Source organism: Leptonychotes weddellii, chromosome 3, assembly GCF_054177405.1.
Source record: "Leptonychotes weddellii isolate Sample4059 chromosome 3, ASM5417740v2, whole genome shotgun sequence".
NCBI lineage: Eukaryota > Metazoa > Chordata > Mammalia > Carnivora > Phocidae > Leptonychotes > Leptonychotes weddellii.
The window spans coordinates 109,870,797-109,890,575 of NC_138371.1; the positions used below are offsets into that span (position 1 = coordinate 109,870,797).

At 43.1% G+C, this 19,779-nt stretch overlaps 1 protein-coding gene across 2 annotated transcripts in view; it reads left to right on the forward strand.

Annotated features, from left to right (window-relative positions):
- Positions 1 to 19,779, forward strand: part of MTUS2 (microtubule associated scaffold protein 2) — a 505,832-nt gene that overhangs the window by 141,791 nt on the left and 344,262 nt on the right. For both annotated transcript variants that reach the window (XM_081814784.1, XM_081814785.1), the window contains exons 2-3: positions 5,764 to 8,217; positions 14,149 to 14,389. In XM_081814784.1, the coding sequence (XP_081670910.1) occupies positions 6,007 to 8,217; positions 14,149 to 14,389 (2,452 nt within the window). In that variant the 5' untranslated portion in view covers positions 5,764 to 6,006. The remainder of the gene's footprint in view (positions 1 to 5,763; positions 8,218 to 14,148; positions 14,390 to 19,779) is intronic.

The window sequence follows — 19,779 nt, forward strand, 5'->3', positions numbered from 1 at the left end:
TCGTTGCAAATGGCAAGATCTCATTCCTTTTGATGGCTGCATAATATTCCATTGTATATATATACCACATCTTCTTTATCCATTTATCTGTCGATGGACATCTTGGCTCTTTCCACAGTTTGGCTATTGTGGACATTGCTGCTATAATGCAGTAGATTTCTTCACTTTCATTTACTCTCTGTCTCTGTTGGAGAGAGGCAATGTTATAATTATTTCAGCAACACGTTTGACAAAAGTTTCTCCTCTTATAGCATTCTTGTGGACAGCGTGGAGACATGTGTAGTAACTGCTGGGCCCAGTGGGTGGGGGGGTGCCTGTGTGAATGTGCCCATGGAATGCTGATCAGCAGATGAGGACCCTCATGGAATGACTTCTCCCTGGTGCCAGGTGCTGCTGCTTTGTCCCCTGCCCTGTTTCGCTGACATTGGTATCAGTGAAATGAATGATAATCAGGAAGGCACATATACCTCTTCAGAGATGGTATGCAAACAGAATGGATTGCAAATATTTTGGATGAAAAGTTAAGGATGGGCCCAAAAAGTTTTAAATAGGATAGAACAATGGACCTAGACCAACAAGATGAAGTTCCAGAGGTACATTTTCATGGTCCTACCCGTGGATGCTGAAAGCCAGTTACAGATTTCTAGGATTGAGTCTCTGTAGTTTACCAGTGACTCATATGGTACTTTGGCATTTTAATTGATGATACGGAATTAACAGGGTGATTCATGTGGCCATGGATGGTCACTCTTAGATCATGTGGTTAGAGGTATAACTAAGTGAATGGAGGTCTTGCTTTCACAGGACCCTGGATGATGCCCCGAGAGCTGGAGTATTGTGTGCAGGTGTGAGTATCCTGTTTAGGAGGGACTTCAGTCTCCCTGGGGTGTGTATTTAGATGGTGGGAGTTTCTTAAACCTGCTCCAATAGTTGGGAGAATCTGAGTTCTTTAATAAGGAGAATAAGTTTGGAGGAGGAAGGGAGCATAGTAGTTCTTTACAGATAACCTGCAGGGTTGTTTCTGGTGGGAGGAGAATTGTATTGTACTGCTCTAAAGAGGTGGATCTCCACTCTGGGCTAGTCTAATGGTGGCTCTGCATGGAGGGCTGATGGGCTGTCAAGAAAGCTGACGGATCTCCTGACACTGGGATTTTCACCCTAGCACTAGGAGCGGTACTTGGAAGGCTATTAAGCCTCATATAGCCTATGAGCCTATAAAATCTTTAAATTCCTTTTGGAGTTAATTAATGGATTTTTTTCCAAGCTAAAATACCATCTACCTCTAAGGTCATCATTTGTAACTTTTTATAGTAACAGATGTGAAGCACAATGAAAATTGCATGCCTCACTCTGGGAAAATGCACCTCATGGGGGGCAGTTAACACGGTTGGTTGACATATTTGTATTTCTTATTTAATCATACAGTCCTGTATTATGAGTCTGAATTTGTAGGATCATGTTTTGTATTTTGGAAAAAAGTCTTTATCTTAGGGTAACCTGGTTTGAAGTCCAGATCCAGAAAAAAACATAAATAAAAACTTGTTCATATTGACACTGTGACTGACTTCTGGCCATATGATGGAACTCTAGGAGGAAGGTGTGAAGCCTGAGAAAGAAGGGAAAGAAACAGGAAACATTACCTCCTGTACATAATTTCACCTTCTATAATTGGAGAAGGTTTTTAAATGCTTTTCTTTTCTTGTGTGAGCTTTCTCTCCTTTTTTGGTTTCTGGTTTTGCTTTTCTATTCTTGGTCTTTATGATAGTGTCTTTTCCTTTTATTCTTACTGTGTGATCTGTACAGTTTCACCAACAGGCAGCTTTTCCTTTTAAAGCTTCCACTTTCTGCATGGATTTTACTTTCCTATCTCGGTCCCTGCCCTTCCACTTCTTAGCTCTGTGACCTTGGGAATGTTACCCTCTCTGTGCTTTCATGTCCTTACCCAGAAAGAAAAGAAAAAGCAAGGGGATGTTAAGGTCTATCTCTGGAGGCCACTACAAATATTAAATAGCCTAACTTAAATTAAAATTAAAGACTAAACAAAAATATAATTTAAAATTTAAATTAAAACTTACGAATATGTATTCTAACTGAGAATAATACTTGGTCCTTAGAAGGTTCTAGCTTTCCATTCCCTTACCAATGAGTAACATTTGCTGCTCACTGACAAAAAAAAAAAAAGCATCTATTATGTAATTCATTAAAAATTAAAATACAACTCTTTCTAGCAAGACAGGGATTTGACACTTGTTTGTCAGTCTCTAGCAATCACATTGTGAATTGCAGTGTACCATACTCTGGTTTTGTTCGTCATTGTTGAGAAGAATTCATTTCTTTTTTTCTCCCAGCCTTGATAATTCAAACCTGGGGGCTCTTGGTCTCATGCTTATAATTCTGCCCAAAGAGAATTAGAGGCACTCCCTTTCTGTGGATGGCCCATATTTGTGGGATCTCTTGCTCTCCCTGGCTTTCTGGGATACCTGCTTTCTGATCCAGAGAGCACAGTGTTCTTTTAAACTGCTGTCTTACTGATTTGCCTACATGCTTTTTATATCTGTGCCCAGAGGATATGTATATCTTCAAGGAAAACACTTTTTAACTTGAATAAAGAAATAAAGATAGGTTCACTGAGAATCTCCTCTGTGTCAGGGAATCGAGGCTGTGACCAGAGTATGAGCATCTTGGTTAGGCCTGAGGTCTGTATTGGGGTGAGGCTGGACCCAGGACACCGCTGGCTTACTGAAGACAGGCCTGGAAGAAGACAGAGAAGGAGAAGAGGAATGTGGGAGATAGGGATGAAGGAGAGGAGGGGGATGGAGACAGTGCCACAGGGATGGAACAGAAGAGCAGTATGGCAGGAAATGAAAGTACCTGCTCCTGTGTGGGTGTGTGTATTTGGGTAGGATTAGATGAACGTGGGGAAAGGAATAGAAAGACCCAGATCAGGATGTTAATATGTCTTTGGGTGAGCGGAGAAAGGGGCAAATAAAACACACAAAACCCCCAGCTTATAGGAAATGATCTCATTTATGTAAAAAGTGCATGCTTGCATAATAGATGCAAAAGAAATGAAAGAAAAAGAGCTTTATCTGCTGAGGTTCTGGGGGACACCAATGGTAGGGTGTCCAATGAAAGGTCACATTAGGAGAGGAGGGGGCTGGGCTGGAGAGGAGCATGGAGGTAGCTGCATATTACTGGTGATTTTTCAGTCCTTTGTTCTCAGGTGTTCATGATGTCATTCTGTGGGTCACATCCATCCATATATATGTATGTGTATGTATATACACGATTATGTCTGTATGCATGCACACATAATCTTTTGAATAGATGAAGTTACATAATAAACAGTGATGAAGGGAGACCAGTGGGTTGCCACGTAACCTACTTCAGCAGAAACATAACAGCAGCCTCCCAGGTAATGTGTACATGTGTATTCATGTGTGTTTGTATGGATGAGGAGGAAGGTGTGGAAGACTTTAACGTTGAATCCGCCCTGGGGGAATTGGGGATGGAGCAGAACCTTGTTACTTTTAAACTCTCCCATCCCCAGTGCCTAATAAAATACACTCACAATAGTAGATAAATCAATGTTAGCTTTGAATTGAGTGATTTACTGATGATCCGTGAATCTACTTTGATCAAAATTTAAATACTATATTAGATTTAAGCTCTTTGGGGGCAGAAATAACATTGATCTTCATCATTCATTCATATAGTCATTCATTCATGCTACAAATAACATATTAAGTACCCAATACATATGCTAGGTATTGAACAATATTTTCTTCAGTGTCTAGCACATTTAAAAGTTTTTTTTTTTAAGTAAAAATATAGGATGTTGTGACAGTTCATTATAGAAGGACCTAATCTATTCTAGTGGGCCAGGAAAGCTTCCTGGAGGAAGAGGTATTCATACTGCAAACTTAAGACCACAAAGGAGTTAGGTAATGTTGGGAGAAGAGTCCACATTCTGTGCAGATGGAAGAGTATGTGCAAAGGCCCCAAAGCAGAGAAGGAGGTGCCCAGTAATGTAAAGAATGAAGACAGTGTGCCTGCAGCATGGAGAGTAAGAGGATGAGTAGTAGGGGGTGAGGCTGGAAAGGTGTTTGGGGGCTGGACCATGCAGAACCTGAAGGCTGGGATAGGATTTCCTCCAACTTCCGTTTTGAACATTTTCAAACCTGTAGAACAGTTATAGGTGTTGTAGAGTGGATCACTGAAGTTTGCAAATTATTATCTTTTGGCACAGTTCCATTCTCTCTCTCTCACAAACACACACACACACGCGCGCGCGCACAGTTTTCTCTTTGCTGAACCATTGGAGAGTAAGTTACCATGTGCCATGTCTAAAAGCATGTCATGTTTAAAAGCGTGTCTCTTCCAAGAACAAAGAATATCTCTGATATATTCACAATACTATTATACACCTAAGAAAGTTAACACTGATAAAATACCTTGACCTAATATACAACCCATATTAAATCTCTAATTGTCCCAATAATGTCCTTTGCTAACTTTTTTTTTTTTTTTGAGAGAGAGGGAGAGCAGGGGGTGGGGAGGGGAGAGGGAGAGGAAGACAGAGACTCTTAAGAATTCCACACTGAGTGTGGAGCCCGATACTGTAGGGCTTGATCTCACCACCCCAAGGTCATGACCTGAGCCAGAATCAAGAGCTGGATGCTTAACTGACTGAGCCACCCAGGTGCCCCTAACTTTTTTTTTTTAAATCTAAGATCCAGTCAGGGAGCACACATTATATGTAGATACACATTGGCATTTTGGAGGTAAGTTTAGGCCAGTTATTTTGTAAAATGTCCATCTATTTAGATTTGCCTGATTATTTCCTCATGATTAAATTCAGTTTGAACATTTATAGCAAGAATACTACATAGGTGATGTGAAGCACTGAGAACTACCTAACATCAGGAACACATGGAATCAGTTTCCATTATAGATGTTAAAATTGATCACTTGGTTAAGGTGGCTTCTACCAGATTTCTCTATTGTAAAGGTAGAATTTTCCTTTTGTAAGAAATAAAGTAATCTTGGGGTGCCTGGGTGGCTCGGTCAGTTGGGTGTCTGACTCTTGATTTTGGCTTAGGTCATGATCTCAGGGTCTTATGATTGAGCCCTGCATTGGGCTCCATGATGAGTGTAGAGCCTGTTTAAGATTCTCTTTCTCCCTCTCCCTCTGCCCCTCCCCACCCCCAGCTCCCGTGCACCTGTGCTTCCTCTTTCTCTCTCTCTCTCCCCAAAAAAATAAATAAATAAAAATAAAGTAATCTGGAGAACGGTACCTTAAGATTCTGTGAATATCCTGTTCCCTAACAATCTTTCACCTGGTGTTTTTAGCAACCATTTGTTGCAAGATAATTATTACTTTGGTGATTGCAAAATGGTGATTTTTTTCTAACTGTATGATTTTTGTTAGGTTAGTTGGTATTATTCTATGAAGAAGAGCTTTTTCTTCTCCTCCAGCCTTTTAAATCAGTATCAATATGAACCTGTGGGTTTTTAAAATTTGAATTTAAGATTTAATATGTTTTATAATCCATTTCTAACATTAATCATTTTTATGTTTTAATTTCCCCATATTTGGCCAGCAGGGACCCTATCAGAAAGGTTTTTGAGAAATTTAAGGGCTGAGTGAATGAAATAATAATATGAAAGTGATGAATAAATCTGTGTTTTCCATGTTTTTTTCCCCTAAGAATCTTTATTTGTCAGTGCTAACAACATGATTTTATTTTTATTTCTCTCTAGGTTTTATGGACTAATTGGCTCTCATTCAGCAGGAACCTAACAGATAAGTCATCCTGCTGTATGTCAAGACAATGCTTGGTTTTAAGACTGCTCTGAAAATGATTAAAGTAGTATTGCAGCGTGACATTGTCAGGGGGCAACAAGCAGCTTGAGAATTTCCTATTAATCAAATAGCAGCTTGAAGGAAGCTCCTTTCCATTAAGTAGGACTGCATGGCCAGCAGCCCCCACTGAAGGGTTGAAAATGAGTGTCCCAGTGGCTCCAAAGAAATCATGTTACGCTCAGTTGCGGGACAACAGAAATGGAGTGAAAAATAATAATGAGAGTATCCTAAGTCTGGGAGATACAAATGCCAATCAAATCATGTTGGAGGTCAGTTCCTCTCATGATGAGTCTGAGACACGTGACCGGACAGATGAAATTGGAAATGCAAATTCAAGTGAGCCAGAGAATAGTACCCATTTCAATAAGGAATCTCACCAACTTCAGGGCTTTGGGAAAGGATCGCAGTCTGGCCCCACCAGCCTGAAAGATTTTAAATTTTCTTCGACCGTCCATGGAGGACTAAATGAAGAGCACACGGTGGAGAGAGGCACAGATATCCTACAGACCCCTCGCAGTGTTCAGGGACCAAGTCTGTCAAGTTGGAGGAACGTTATGGCGGAGGCCAGTCCAGAGGTTTTGGCTAAAAGGGATGCTGAACTTCCCCGGCATGCTCCTAAGGATAAGTTGGCAAAGACCCTTGACAATGAGGAATTGAGAAGGCATTCTTTGGAAAGAGCAAGTGGCTCTGCTGTTGTCGTGGACATGCCCACAAGGGAACGTGGCGGGAGCCTGACCTGGCAGCGTCTGCAGCCCACGCCACTCGACTCCTCTGAAGCCCGGCGTCATGAGCCCAGTGGCGGGGAGGGGCCGCAGAGGCTGTTGACCGCCCCCTCTCCAGGGGCAGCTCTTCCTCCAGCTGACAGTACCTCAGAGGGAAAGAGTGTGAGTCATCCTAAACCATCTACCTCAGCAACCAAGGAGACCACCCCCTCAGAGACCCAGATGGAGGGGGGACATGGACCGAAAGTCAGCAATGAGAGCACATCACATTCGGCCCTTCCAGAGCCTGGTCTGGATTCAGCTTCAGCACTGAAGGGAGTCCTGAGTAAGCCAGAAGCACAGTTAGGTCAGGGAAAGGGAGAGCTCAAGCCAGAGCTGAAATTTGTCCCACCCCAGGCTGGGCAGGAGTTAAAGTCAATCCAGGCCGAGGGTCTGGGATGCCCCAAGGAAGGTGGTAGTGTGTTACTCCTCGAGAGAAAGGAGCCAGGTGGGAAAGCACAGCAGGAGGCCGCCACTGGTGCCCTTAGCCTGTCACACAGCAGTGGCCACCACGCTCGTGTGGGAAGAGGCAGGAGTGAGCAGGACAAGAGAGCAGTCCACCTAGGTGAGGAGGGTTCTCTTCAGACCAGCCCCACACAAGGCCCTGCTTCCTTGGAAGCTGCCGAGAAGCAGCCCACTGGCAAAATTTCATCAAGTGCAGCTAGGAAGTTGGGCGTTTCAGCGGGTGATGGGCATGTACCTTTTATTCCTTATGACCCACCGGACAGCAGGCCCTCAGATGTCAGTGAGGAGAGCGCACTGGACAGTGGGAACATGGACAGTGTGGCAGTTTGTACTTTAGATTCTTCTGTTGGAGAGCTCAACACTGGGGTCCCTGAGCCCCTCGGCCCTCAGAGCAGCAACTCAGAAGTAGGGGACAGCAAAGAGATCACTACATCTGTTGCAGAAGATAGGAACCTCCTAGAAAATACAGCTAAGACTGAAAGCACCCCAGGGGGAGCAGGTGCTCTTCTCAGTGGCCTGGCACCCCTCCATCCAGAGACAACTGTGAATGTGACCCACCAGCCTCCACCACCTAGTAGCAGTGTTCAGGACCTTGGCACGTTAGGTGTGGATGCCAGGTCAGCCTCGGCTGCCGCACCCCCCACTGATAGTGCATGGTTGTTGAACACACCCCCGAAAGTGCCTGACAAGAGCACCTGCCCCAGTGGGATCCCCGAGCCTGTATTCCCACATTCTGAGGATACCCCTTCCTCACAGGAGGGAATGGAGAGCCACCAGGTTGAAAAAACAGAAGAAAGGACAGAACCCAAGCCCATCATTCTGCCCAAGCCCAAGCACGTGAGGCCCAAGATCATCACCTACATCAGGAGGAGTCCTCAGGCCCTCGGCCAGGTGGACACTTCGCTGGTTCCGGTGGGCCTTCCTTATGTTCCGCCCACATGTACCATGTCTCTTCCCAAAGAGGAGAAGGCAGCAGGTGGTGAGCTGAAGCCATCTGCCAACCTCTATGAGAAATACAAGCCAGACTTGCAAAAGCCACGGGTCTTCAGTTCTGGGTTGATGGTGTCTGGGATCAAGCCCCCAGGACACCATTTCAGTCAAATGAGTGAAAAGTTTTTGCAGGAGGTAAGAGAATGTCATTCTGATATGATCTTTAAGTCAAACACTGTAAAGTTTGTTATGTGTTTTCAGTGTGAACTGTGAAAACAGAATATCCTGTTAGCAAATTGCAGATTTTGATGGATCCATGTGCACAGAAATGGATGTTCTTAACTAGAGGAGTTTATAGACAAGTGGACATTTTTGACCGGAAGAGCTTGCCGATCATGATGAGATGTAGCTAACATCTAAGGAGACTCATTTAAGTTCCACTCAGTGTAATACATGAGAGGTTAGATAAGTATGCATTTAAATTGGTTTCTATGCTTAAATAAGTCAGCATAAATCTTTTATAAGCCAGATCAACAGGGGGAAAAGTCCAAAATAAATACATTGTTCAAATTGGTCTGACTTCATCCTCTCAGGGGGAGTATTTTCCTTATGGGAGAATCTCATATTCATACATGGGAAAACCACAGTGAATAGCAAATAATGTGTTAGGCATGGGCTCCTTGAGTCAGAATAATAATTACAACTAACATTTAGTTGAGCACCTACTATGCCTTGAGCCCACATAACATAACATTTCATCTTTATCAATCTTTACTAGTCCTTGCAGTATTTTCTGGAGGTTGGGATTACAGTTTTTATCATAGTATAAACCACTTTGGAGGGATTTGAGTAACTCAGTTAAAGCCACAGAACAAGGACAGTGCTGAGATGCTCTTCTCGCCCTCCCAATTCCAACACTGTGCGGCCCCTTTCATTTCTGGGTGTGATGGCGAGTTGTCGTCCCAGAGCTCAGAAGGCAGATTTATCTCCTGAACCAGTCTCCTCATGGCAGCCACAGTGATCATTTAAAAGCTGGGGTCAGATCACTCCTCTCCATAACATCCTTCAGGTCTGCCCAGGCCATTTAGAACACAGGCTTAAGTATGTAGGATGGCTCAGCTTTTAGGATGGACTCAATCTGGTTCCATAACCTCCCCAACCACCTCTCCTTCCTCTGCTCACCCTCTCTCCTTCTGCTGCCTCGGGGTCTTTGCACTTACCTCTGCTTGGAATGTTCTTTTTCCATAGACCCAGAGGCTGTCTCCTTTACTTTCTATCTCTGTTCAAATGGCACTTCATTGGAGAGACACCTCACCTTCCCTGAGACCCCCTTTCTCTGGTTTATTTTTTTCTTAGTGCTTATCTCCATCTGGCGTATATACTTTTTCTGTTTTTGCGGCATCAACTAGAATGTAAAATCCATGAGAACAGGGACTTTTTTTCTGTTTTTGTTGTTGTTGTTGTTGTTCTCTGCTGGGTCCCCAGAGTTTACAGTGCTTGACATAACGATGTTGTCAGAAAATGTTGAATGATGGCTGAATTATGAACTCATATATGTTGGATCCAAACAAAAGTCAACCAAAGCTTCTTAGAGATAGAAAGGCTAAGTCCAAAGTTGGACCTTAGGTTGACTGAATATATTGACATATTTGCTGAATGTACTGATCAGAGTGGAAGTTGTCAGCTTTGGCCCAGCAAAAGAGGTGAATCTATCCTAAGCAGCAGACCTTGACCAAAGCTATCACTGACAGGTGCCCCAGCAGCTGACCGTCTGTTCTGCCTTGAGGCAGGCTGTTAGCTCCAAGTCACACAGCTCGGTCACTGTCTTCTGACTCTGGGCCTGCTTTCCCACCTCACATCTCTACAGAGAGAACACCAACTAGAGAGGCTGAGGGTCCAGTCTTTTCAGCAGGGGCTCATTTCACTGTTCCGGGCTGCGTTCTGTCCTGTTTTAGGTGGGCTTCTCACACAGAGGTCTGCAGCGAGAGGATGTTCTAGCCAAAGGACATAAAGAGTCTGGCCCTAGGCCGTGGCATCTCACTAACAGTGGACAGATTGCCACTCTGGTCTTATACATGAGTCTCTGAGCTTGGTTAATGTGAGTCTTTCTCAAATTTCTAAAACCTTATCCACCTGGGCCTCCAAGGCTCAGGATCAGGCTCTGACCTTAAGCTCCTTGCTAAGGCAGGGATGCTCCTTGTGAGGCCTCTCAAAGGTAGCCCTCTGACCCTCCCCAGGCTGCGGATACCAAAGCTGTTTAAATAACCAAAGACTCTTTTTCTTCTTCTTCTTGGGTCACTGCAGAAGTAAGCAACTTGTTGCATGATTGGGTCCCCAAATCTGGCAGGGCAGAGTATCTCTTTGATAAGCACGCTCTGGAAGACAGTGATAAGAGCTCACCCTTGGGCTGGTTTCTCTGTGGCCACTGGGATGGCTGCCCTGGTCACAACACATGTTGGGGTTACCTTTACCTTGTCTATAAGTCGTACCAGCGCATCCACTTCAGTTCATTCATTTGTACCATTTCTTCAAATAGACTAATTTGGTTCCCCACCCACCCCAAAAAAGATCCCCCAGACTTTTCTCTGCAAGAACACATTCATGAGAGAAATTTTATGTGGAGAGGTCGGCAAACATGCTGTTACTGTCTGCATTTCTTTCTCTGTGACCCTTACTGATTTTGGTTTTGTGTATGTCTTTTCTGCATTGCTTTGGCTCCCTCTATAAAATATAACTTCTAAATTATATGCACATTTCCCCCCAAAATAGTTCCTATTCTTAATCCTCTAGAAGCCACCCTGAGTCTCAAGGAAATGGGATAGCATGAGTGTTTGTGTGGTGTTAGTAGTTCTGAGGGGTTTGGAGAGGCCCCATTGGTGGGGGACAGCAGCGCCACTGTGCACCAGCCCCTCTGGGGACTGTTTTCTGCCATAATCAGGTGTCCAAGGCCCTGTCTTCCAGCTACAAGACAGGGCAGAGAAGCCCCAGGTGTTGTACTGGGCCAATTTCTGCCATAATCCTCTTTTAATCAATAGGCTGGCCCTTGGCCTTTGCTCCTAGAGCTGAAACTTGACGAAATCCAGTGGGTCCCCTTCCTGCATTCTGGCTTGGTGCAGGGAGGTCCCAAGGCCACCTCCCCTGCCAGTGAGCCCTGCCTTGCCACAGGATGGCTTCAGCCAATCTCCAGGGAAAGAACACATTTCTGACCAGTTGCAACAGAAGTATTTTTCAATTGTAGAAGTCCTATATCTTTTTAATAAATGGGAAAGTCTTAACAGTACAAACCCAAACCAGCTTCAGACTCTTTCATCATTATTGACAGATTTCCTGCTGGGTTAGCATTAGTAGAAATGAAGAAGTCAGAGGAAGGGCTCTTCTGAGAGAGGGCATCCTTTCTCCGTTGACAGGAACAGTACAGACATTTAGAGCTTCCAGAAGCGGCTTTGAGGATCATGGCAGGATGATCAAATATGCTTCCTGGTTTAGACTGTTTTCTGCTTGCACCTATCCTGAGGTCTCTGGAACACTTCTTCCTACTGATGCCTTGGGGAATCCCTTTGCATTTTTAGTATAAGGAGGTGGGAAGAGGGGAGCAGGGGTGAGAGGACACGGGTGAGGTCGTGTACTTGCAACATACAGATGTCTGATCAGGGCTGGTCTCCCTTCCTACTCCCATAATACAGGGACATATGTATGTATTATGTAAGTATCTATCCAGACTTGAAGGAATTGGCCTGTGCAATTGTGGAGGCTGGCAAGTCCAAAGTATGCAGGGTGGGCCAGCTGGCTGGAGACGTAGGGAAGAGGTGATGCTGCAGTTCAAGTCCAAAGGCCACCTGCTGGCGGATTTCCCTCTTCTTTAAGGGAGGTCAGTCTTTTTCCAGTAAAGCATTCAACTGATTAGGTGAGGCCTACCCACATGATGAGGCATAATCTGCTTTATTCAGGGCTTACTGATTTAAATGTTGATCTCATCTTGAAAACATAAACATCTAGAATAGTCTTTGACCAAATATCTGGGTACCATGACCTAGCCAGGTTGTTAAGATTAACCATCACAGGTCCTCTCCCAGTGGCTGTCTGGATCAGTGACTTCTCAATGAAGCCTCCACATTTACTGTGTGTCTGCCCAGTTCAGCCCATTCCACTGAAAGCAGGACGGGGCAAATAGGAAGAGTGGCAATCTAGTAAGAACTTAACCTGTTTGTATACCTTGATTGACTTTTAGGAGTTTGAGATCACAAGGATCTTTTAGTTTGCTTTCAAAATTATTTCTCTAAAAGTACTCCATTAGAGAAGGAGGGGAGAGAGTCATTTGGGGTTCAGTGCTATGTGTTCGTAGCTGTCAGTGACATCTGCTGTATTGTCAGTAAAGATGAAAGAAACGAGGGTGGAGTTTTTTTGTAGGTGCCCTTGCCTTATCAAAAACACCAATTAGGCATACTTTTCACCGTCTTAAAGAATTTGTTACATCTTACCAGAGACAAACCACCCAACAAAGTGACAGGCGTTGCAGTGACCGAAATCATTAAGGACACTTCCGAGTGACAGCATGTTGGGTTTTGGACTCTCCAGTTTCAAAGGACTGAGTAATTACTGATATCAGCATATTGCAATCCTGAAAACCTGACAGATGTGGGATAGAAGTCTTTTCTTCATGAGCACACTTGCTAGAAGCAGTGAGCAGGGGCACCGGAATTTTAGAAACTGCAATGAAAAAATAGAGGAACATAAATATAATAGAAAAGCAAAAGGTTGATAGTAAGAGGGTAAGTAGGGAATGGTAAAAATTTTATTAGCGGGCAGGAATAGAATGTCTTTCACAGGAATATAACTTGCTGTGGCCTGAATTCAGCCTGTCTGCTAGAGCAATCATGCATATGTTACAATGTGATTATGATAAAACTTTAAAGGCCTAATCTTTTGTTTGTTTAATAATGTCAGTTTAAGGAGAAAACGTTAAACATTAAAAGAGTATCACATTGAGAGTTTTTCTCTTCAACAGCTTGGATCAAAGCTTTATAGCCCCTATTAAAGAATATTGTTAAATGCTTGTGATTCCTGAATAGATAAATGTTTGACACATAAAATTGTGAGTTAGCGCAGAGTTCACAGATGTATCTTTTCGTTCATAGCCTCTGGCACTATTTTTTTTCTTTAACTTAAAGGAAATAGAGATAATTTAGTTGTCTTATTTTTTTCATTTTTAATATGAAGAAACACTGATAATATGAACAGGCTTTGTGAGTATAGAATTACCTATATAAAACGCATATAGGTTGTGTTCTAGCCCAAACTTTAACTATAGGGGAAAGTCACAGGATTATTATGTTATTAAATTTAGGTAAGAATGGAAACATGATTCCTTTATTGAATAAATATTTATTGACTTTATGTACCAGACACCGTTGTAGGTGCTATGGATTTAGCCGTCAACAAGATTCTGCCCTAGAACTTTCACTGTAGTGAAACTTATCAAACATTCCTGGACACCCCACCTTACTAGGGGAGACAGATGAGGAGATTCACAGTGTCTCGTTTTTAATTATGTAAACAGATTGTAGAGGCCTGAAAATGTATCTTTCCATCAACTGCTTTGTTCTTCCAAACAGCCTTTTCTCCCACATTAACAATGCTTTTTTATTGCCTAAGTAGCCCGGTAAAGACTTAACAGAAATTGGTAAGGTTCACCTGCTTATCTTAAGAGTAGGTTACCATAAACATTGTGCCTTTTCTCATTAGGAAGAATGAAACTTTCATAATTCTATGAACATTGGCTAAACTCTTTTCCTGCTTCATTGAAATTATGTATTTATAGATTGGCTACTCACACAGATTCCAGTGATTTTGTAGCAATCAAATTTAAAAATCTTGTACAGTGAGTTGTTTTCCCAGTGAAATGTGGATTCTTAGCGCATTAGAACTGGAAGAGACCTGAGAGGTCATCCAGTTGTATTGTTAACTTAGGGATGAAGACCCTGGAGCCCAGAGAAGGTAAGTGGTCAGTGATGGAGCAACTCAGTGGGGCCAGAGTGGCCATTGCTGGAGCCTTGGTCTCCTGACCACATTCCATGCTCATCCTGTGATGGGAGCTTCTCTGATTAAGCTTCTGGTCATTTATCACAGGTTACAGAACGCCCGGGAAAAGAAGAATTTTGTTCTCCTTCCTATACTCATTATGAAGTTCCTCCAACTTTCTATCGATCGGCCATGCTCCTTAAGCCCCAGTTGGGATTGGGTGCAATGTCCCGTTTACCATCTGCAAAGAGCAGGATCCTGATTGCGAGTCAGAGGTCCTCGGCGAGTGCCATCCACCCGCCAGGACCCATCACGGCAGCTACCAGTCTCTACAGCTCTGATTCTGCGGGTAAGTGACCCAGCTGTTACTGTTTTTTCCTGCTGCACTTGTAAATAGTAATTCTCTAAAACGGCAGTAACTGTCTACTACATGAATGCCTTACCCTCTGAGAGGAGCCTTTTTCTTCTCTTCCATCTGACTGTCAATACAGATACTTGTCAAGACTCCTCCGTCTGCACCAGTCATCCTCCACGTTCCCTTTAAAAGGGTGGCCTTTGCAACCACCTCCTCAATTCGTGCGATTTCTCCTTTCTCTGATACAGCCTGTAGACCAGGGGCCAGTGGAGTTTTTCTGTAAGGGGTCAGATAGTAAATATTTTAGGCTTTCTGGGCCATAATGGTCCGTGTGGTAACTACTTCGCATGAAAGCAGCTGCAGACAGTACATCAGTGAATGAGTGTGGCTGTATTTCAGTACAGCTTAGTTCACAGAAACAGAGAGGGGGCTGGGTTTGGCCTGGGGGTTGTAGTTTGCCAGAGAGATCTTTCTACAGCCTGGCACTGACCATATCACTCTTCATCTGCTCACAAATCTGGACCACTCCATAATTGCTTATGAAAAGGCTCTGCTGCCTCTCCCAGCCCTGTCATCCTGCTCCGCCATGGCTGGCCAGTGTCCCCTCCTGAGGTTCTCTGCACTGGCTTGTTTGCTGTCTCCAGTCTTCCACTCCTGTGGTTTCCTCTGGGCTTTATGTATGATTTTATTATGGACATAATACATCCCCAGTGTAAAACATTTTGAACATAGAAAAATATGGAAAAGGAAGTAATAATACTTAACATATTTTTAACACCCAGCCAGAGTTATTATTATGGAGTTTTATCTTCCACTGTGATTTTTTTTCTGTGCATGTTTCAATAGTTAAAATAATTTTGAATGTGAGTTTTGTGTTTTTCTATTAATACATAGTAGACATTTCCTAGGTCATCCGTGTTTCAGAAATATTTTAATGGCAGCATAATATTCTGTTTTGTTCACTTATTCATTTATTCAACACATTTTGGGTGGTTATTATGGGCCAGAAGTTGTAAATTAAGGACTGCAGCAGTGAACAAACCATAGAGCTCCTGTCTTTATGCGTCTTACAGTCTAATGGAGGAAATAGACCAAAAAAGCAAAAAAATAAATACATAATTGTAAATATGAAAGCAAGGAGCACAGTGTTTTAAGAAATTACAGCCAGAAGAATTATATGGATGGGATGGAGGCACTTCAGGGGCAGCCTCTTGAGGAAGTGGGAAGAATGGGAGAAGGTGGAGAATTGTGTCAGAGTTGATTCATTGCCCAATCACTGGCAGTTGAGTTCTGCTTACTCTACACTATTTTCAATAGTGTTGTGATTTGAGTCTTTGTGTATACTTATTTGTCTTCCTTCTTATGTTTTCTTAGGCTCGATCATTTGAAGTGTAATGATTAGATAAAAGCATATCCAAACATTTTTTTAAGGCCAAGGAATTTTCTAGAAAACGTGTAACAATTATTTTCATACTAGTGTTTCTTGGAAGTGTTTCTTCTTGCCATACCCTTGCCAGTGTTGAATATTATCACTCCTCCATCTCCTCCTATTATTATTATTATTATTGCATTTTTTTTATTATAAGTGGAAAGGAACTTTTTAAAACCTATTTTCCATTAAATTACTTCATGAATTGTCATTTACTGAAATAATTATTGATGAACAATAACTTTTTTAAAAGATTTTATTTATTTATTTGACAGAGAGAGAGATAGAGCAGGAACACAAATGGGGGGAGTGGGAGAGGGAAAAGCAGGCTTCCCACCAAGCAGGGAGCCCAATGTGGGGCTCAATCCCAGGACCCCGGGATCATGACCTGAGCTGAAGGCAGATGCTTAATGACTGAGCCACCCACGTGCCCCGATGAACAATAATTTTTAAATGGTTTTTCTTAGTTTTTTTTTTGACAAGCACTTCTATAAAAATCAAATTATTTTTGATGGCTCTCATGATATATGTATATTGTGATGGACCTACATGTTATTATCAAAGCTGCTGCAAGGTAATTAGGTGATTCAGTCCCTCATTCAAGAATTATTACTGAGGGACAGTCCCTCATTCAAGAATTATTACTGAGGGACTGTTACATATCAGCACTGTTCTAGGTGTGGGGGATAAAGCAGTGACAACAGACAAAAATCCTTGCCCCCATGGAGCTTGAATTTTAGTATGGGGGTAGCCTTTTTTGTTTTTTAATGAGCAAATAAATTACATCGTGTGTTGGGAGAAATAACTAGTATTGAAGGAAATGAAACATAGAGGAGGAATATACGACATCTGGGAAAGAAGGAAGGAGATTATGATTTTTAATAGGGTGGTTGGGAGGTCACCTTTAAACCAATCCCCCAGAGGAGGTGAGGGAGGGAACCACATGGATATCAGGGGTGGAGCATCCAGGCAGAGGAAGGAGCCAGGAACAGCCCCTGAGGTGGCAGGAAGGCCAGGAGGCTGGAACAGAGTGAGCAGGGGAGGTGGGAAGCTAGGAGGTTGGCGGGGTGCGGGCGTGTGTGTGTGTGTGTGTGTGTGTGTGTCGGGGAGGGGGGAATTGCATAAGCCTTAAGAACCATTCTAAGGATTTGAATTTTCCTCTGAATGAGAAAACCATTGGAGGCTTTGGAGCCAGGGCAGCGTGATCTGGCTTTTGTGGACTCAGGATCCCTCTGAGTCTACAAGGACAGAGGATGAAGCAGGGGGAGCAGCCAAGAGGTGAGGCAGTGTCCGGGTGGTGATGGGACACAGTGAGAAGGTAGAACACATCAGGGCTCCTGACTGACTGCGCATGGGCTCTGAGAGAAAATGTGCAGTGGAAGGTAGACTCCTTGAGAATGGAGTTGCCACTCAGAGAGTAGGGGAGAAGCTGGTTTAGAAGGGGAGGATAGGAGCTAACTCAGGTCGTGTTGCAGTTGAAATGCCCTTAGCCATCCTATGGGATGAAGCGCTGCATCTAGGAGACCAGCGTTGAGAGGACAGGGCTGGAGATCTGAAAGTGTTAGTTGTCAGCAGATGGCTGGTCTTTAAAGCTATGATGTTCCCCTCCACTGGGCCACCATTCTCTCCAGCATGATTTCACCTTCACCAGTAACTTATAAATTTGATGTGGATTTGAATTACAAGCTTTGAAATAGCATGATGTAACAAATGTTAATAGTTTTACTTTGGAAAAACTATAAAATAGTTTTAATTTGGAAAAACTTAAAATTACTAAAAATGAACTTAGTTGAGATTTATTTAACAGTAGTCAAGTTTTGGGGTAATGAAAAGTCTTTAAGTGTATCCCACGTGCATAAAAATACCACTACCCAGAAGAGGCAGGCAGTTCGAGCTCTTTCTGAGGATGACTTGCTTGTGTTCACACATTTGTGATGAGGGTGACACTTCTTTAGAGATCAGCTCAGCCCCCAGAAGTACACATATAAGGGACTCCTCCACCCCTGCTCCTCCAAGACTCCCAACTGTTTTTCTTGGGCTCCTGGGTATCTTAATTTAGAGAGATATGTGTTCACATGGGTAATCATTAGGGACCTAACAAAGCCTTGTGACAATGGTTGTCACTCCTACAGGACACTGAGAATGTGAAATCCTTTCTTAGTGCTGTTGGAAGGACCACTTGGCATAGGCTTTGAGACCCACAACGAGACGTTCTTATTGCAGAGACTGGGGAGCTTTGGTGGGATGGCTGTGCTCCCACTAGCCCTTCCCTGGACCCAGGCCCGTGGCCCTTTGCTTGGCCTGCTTGACTTATTCCAGGCCGCAGGCCCTTTCCCTTCTGAGGCAACTTTGCTAGAGTCCCCCAGGCTACCAGGACCTGCTCTGGCAATACGCCGGACTCATTTATCTCTTTTCTTTCTGCAGAAATCCTTCTGGTTTTCTTCATGTTTTCCTAGGAGATACTACCTTTCTCCTCAAACACTATCATTTTTTAAATTTCATGAACGTCCATTAAATGCAGAGCCAAAGCCGTTATCTGCCAAAAAAACTACTGATAGCATCTCTTAACTTGAGAGGTAGGAAGGCTTAACTTTCACTCTCCCAGGAAATGAAGGGAAATAGCTGCATACCATCCTTCTGGAGTAAAAAGGAAAAGGAAAAGCCAGACAGCTAGGATTCCATGTTAAAGCAGTCTGAAAGCTCACCTCCTGTCATGCACTCCTGTTGGCCAGCTCTTGGAAGGAGTCTCTCATTTTGTTCCTTCCCTGAAAGAAATCTTCCAGCCAGGGAGAGACGAGGATTCACAGTGCTGTGGAGGAAAAGAAAACCTCATTCCTTTGCTCAGTAATCCCTGATTGCACATTTACTGTGAGTTAGCCCAAATCACAAAAGTAAATGTGGACAGATTGGGCTACATTAAAATTGACTTCTCTTTATTTTGAAGCACTACAATTAAATCAGGAAGAAAAACATCAAGATTCCAATAGATTGACCATGAAAGGGCATAAACAATGAGCTTAGGGGCGCCTGGGTAGCTCAGTCCTTTAAGCGGCCAACTCTTGGTTTCGGTTCATATCATGATCTCAGGTCCTGAGACGGAGCCTTGTGTCAGGTTCCGTGCTCAGTGGGGAGTCTGCTTCAGGATTCTGTCTCCCTGTGCCCCTCCCCCTGCTTGTGCATGCGCATGCTCTCTCTCTCCCTACAATAAAGAAATCTTACAAAACAAAACAAAACCACAATATAACTGATAAATACAAATCTAAAGATCCCAAATACATTAATTCTGAAAATTAAAAACCTATGAAAACAAAAGGTTTTCATTCGATGGCACTACCTGACCATAACCCTTCTGAATATTTGTATGTCCATTCATACTGCTTCGTGTGAATATCTATGCTTCTCGCTGCAGAAGTGTTAATGGGGTTAAGGGGTGCTGCTGGAGAGTTATACAACACATGTTGTGCCTACCTTGAGTTAGGTACAATTGTTATTTTTGTATTAGAAGTGAAGGGAGTGAAACTTAAGTGAAATAACTTATGCCATGCAGCTTATAAAATATAGAGTGGAGATTTGACTTAAGACTGTCTCCGTGTTCATGTTTTTAACCCCCATGCTAGACCACATCATTGAACTGCCTGTGTTAAATCCTACTACATTGCAGTATCTTTACTTTATAAAACAAGGATAAGACCAATGTGTGTGGATTTTCTGGCAAACCATGGTCCTTGGACTAGACAACTATTTTTGTAAATAAATTTTAATGGAACACAGCCACACCCATTTGCTCTCCTTTTGCTTATGGCTGCTTTCGGAGTTGGGTCATTGTAACAGAGACAAGGTATTGCCCAGAAGCCTAAAATGTTTACTGTCTGGCCCTTTAAGAAAAAAGTTTGTCGACACTTGCCTTATTATAATGCCAGTTACCATTTACAGTGATACCATTTAGACTGAAGAA